We start from the raw sequence: 2,511 nt of genomic DNA on the forward strand, positions 1-2,511 counted from the left end.
ATATGCTACTACAAGAGGAGCAAAAAGCATCCAACAAAAAGAAAAGAAAAGCATCCGAAAAAAAAAAGGTCTCCTTCAAGGTTGAGGTGACATTTTCAGCCTCCACCTTAGATTTTTGTTAGCTCTTTTTGAGCTGGCTTTTTTTTCTCATGTGTGCCATGATGTACTCCCGCATTAGAGATTGCTCTGGCGGTTTTCATTCAGATTTCATACTTAATGGAGTAACCTTTACGAAAAAAAAAGCATCTAAAAATGCAAAATGGTTATTCCTTCGTTTTCGCATCATGGGCACATGGATTAAATATTTACTTAATAATATTGGGGCTTTCTACGAGAGATGAAGCTCCATCATATCAGGAGTCATAAGAGTGACAAAGCTTGTAGTCTTCATCAAATACAACAGCAATAGGCGCTGCTTTGCAGAAGGTTCAAAGCGAGCCACTTCAACAATGATTATACAAGAAGAATGTAATGTTTAGCCGAGTAAGATCTGCCCAAACAAGAGTCTCGAGAAGAGTTATCTCAACTTGAGACGAAATGTCTAAGGATTAGCAGCATGTGAACAGACACTCTCCGCAAGCTGGAAATACAGGTTTAACTGACGAGGGAGATACCCGCAAGCAGCAGGTTGTTGGCTAAGATCTCATTGGCTGCCTGCGTAGGGTGGACACTGTCGAAGAAAATATATTGGGACGCATTGGTGCACGTGCCTGGCGAATACTTGTTGCATAGAATAGCAGTCTCCACTGTTCCTGTTCCGCAGCAAGATCTGTGGACTTCTGTGAAACCTGAACCCGAACAATGGTTCGAAGAGTAAATTTGCCACCCAAAAACAAAACTAGTTAAGGGTATCCACTCATTGACGATAAACATGTGGTCCATCGGCCTAGTAATCAACCATCTCAAAAGCAGGAAAAGAATCTCACCATTGGCTGCTGGGTTCTTTATAAGATCAAGCAAGCCGCTATAGATATCGAAATATGCAATCTTCAGGTCGGGATAGCTTGACGGGAAATGGTTGATAGTGGAGTTCAAAGCCACATTATATGCATTTGCTACTTGGTTAAGGCTCTCCACACACCCCGACTTGGTGCGAGTAACGGTGAGCTCTAACGGGACACAGCCAAAAGGAGCGAGAGACACAACACCTATTCTTCTCGCTCCGAGTGAGTAGAGACTCTGCAAACCAGGCAACACTTGTTAGAGATTAAAGAGGTGCGTGATTAATGCGAACGCACCGTAAGGACGCAGTAAGGACGTATCTTACCTCGATAAACTTGGCGGCCAGGTCCAAAACGATTTGGCTAAATTGAGTGACTGTATATAGTTCCTTGAGTCGGGGATTGATGTAGTAATTCTGTAAGAAGTCGCTGTTCCCTGCACTAACAACAAACAGCGAGCCATTGATAATAGACGACGCGTTGGTTGATCCCACAACTTGAGTGAGGCGTCCTTTATATTCCTGGAACAGCTCCAGCTGCTTTGACATGGTAATAACATTCTGGACAACAAACACAGCGGCCGGAGGATGTCAGGAAAGCACACGAAAAAAGTGCGTGCCTGTAAGACCAAATGCACTACGAGCAGAGCAGTCAAGTGAAGGCCTACGAAGTGCTGCGCGGTGCTGTCGTAGAACCCGGATCCGGCTGAGGCGAAGTTGACACCGGTTGTGAGGTTCACTCCAGCGGCCAAGGGAGACAGATAAGGCACCGGAAAGTTCGCAAAACCGAGTAGAGCAGCTGCACGAAGCGAAAGGTCAGCGACTCAGAGTGATGACCTGGTCTGCAAGAGGTTCTCACAAGAACGCTTATCCCGCATTGCTCACCAGTAAAGTCAGTAGCGAGTCGTCCATCAGAGAAGCGGCCAGTAGGCTTCTTAGTGTCGAAGTCTCTGCCGTAAGGCAAGAAGTCGGCCTTGAGGACGGTGTTGAGGTAGTTATTGTTACCAACATCGACGGTGGAGTCACCGAAGACGAAGAGGGCAGGGACGAGGCTTTGAGAGGAGGCAAGGGGGAGGAGGAGGAAGAGGGAGAAGGCGAGGAGGGGGAGGAGAGGAGGGAGGGGGGGAGGGAGAGCCATGGGGAGGAAGGAGAGGAGTTAAGGAGATGGGCAATGAGACTGAGAGGATATGGAGGTTAACAAGCAGAGACGAGTGTAGACAATATAGTAAATATGTTGTGGGGTGGCGGGCAATGAATGACTAAAGTACCACCTTCTTCTTCTTCTTCTTGTTTGTTGTTGTGTTGTGCTCACTGCAGCGCCGAGCTCCCAAGTTATGTTACAGTTGGGTGGTGCAGGTGAGTAGCCTTTATGATCCTAGAGCTGGCAACCCACCTGCCCTTCCCTCCCCCCCCAAGGTAGTACAATTCAATCCCCCCTCACTTTTCTTCTCTTCTCTCGAGCTTTTCCCAACATCTCCGTCCACCATGATTTCAGGAGAAAAGCCCCATCATCCACGATTGTATTCACGACAGAATCACGATTTATTATGACACAATGGACTAATTATGTT

General features: G+C 46.9%; 1 protein-coding gene across 1 annotated transcript; it reads right to left on the reverse strand.

Moving 5' to 3' along the window:
- Positions 1-293: 293 nt before the first annotated feature.
- LOC147902231 (GDSL esterase/lipase At5g03820-like) lies at positions 294-2,123 on the reverse strand. The gene is made up of 5 exons (XM_087375021.1): positions 1,826-2,123; positions 1,609-1,739; positions 1,268-1,501; positions 927-1,179; positions 294-788 (listed from the first exon to the last, which is right to left on the reverse strand). Exons 1-5 carry the CDS (start codon positions 2,076-2,078, stop codon positions 595-597), a joined length of 1,065 nt encoding a protein of 354 aa, XP_087231147.1. The 5' UTR covers positions 2,079-2,123; the 3' UTR covers positions 294-594.
- Between the last annotated feature and the right edge of the window lie 388 nt (positions 2,124-2,511).

This window comes from Dipteris shenzhenensis, chromosome 5 (assembly GCF_047967505.1).
Source record: "Dipteris shenzhenensis isolate YYH24624 ecotype China chromosome 5, Dip_SZ_1.0, whole genome shotgun sequence".
In the NCBI taxonomy this organism is placed as follows: domain Eukaryota; kingdom Viridiplantae; phylum Streptophyta; class Polypodiopsida; order Gleicheniales; family Dipteridaceae; genus Dipteris; species Dipteris shenzhenensis.

Coding starts and splice junctions, on each gene's coding strand:
- LOC147902231 (XM_087375021.1), bottom strand. CDS start 2,078: ATGGCTCTCCCTCCCCCCCTCCCTCCTCTCCTCCCCCTCCTCGCCTTC. Junction 1,180..1,267: donor TGGCCGCCAAGTTTATCGAG/GTAAGATACGTC, acceptor CCTGGTTTGCAG/AGTCTCTACTCACTCGGAGC. Junction 789..926: donor AAAGAACCCAGCAGCCAATG/GTGAGATTCTTT, acceptor GTTCGGGTTCAG/GTTTCACAGAAGTCCACAGA.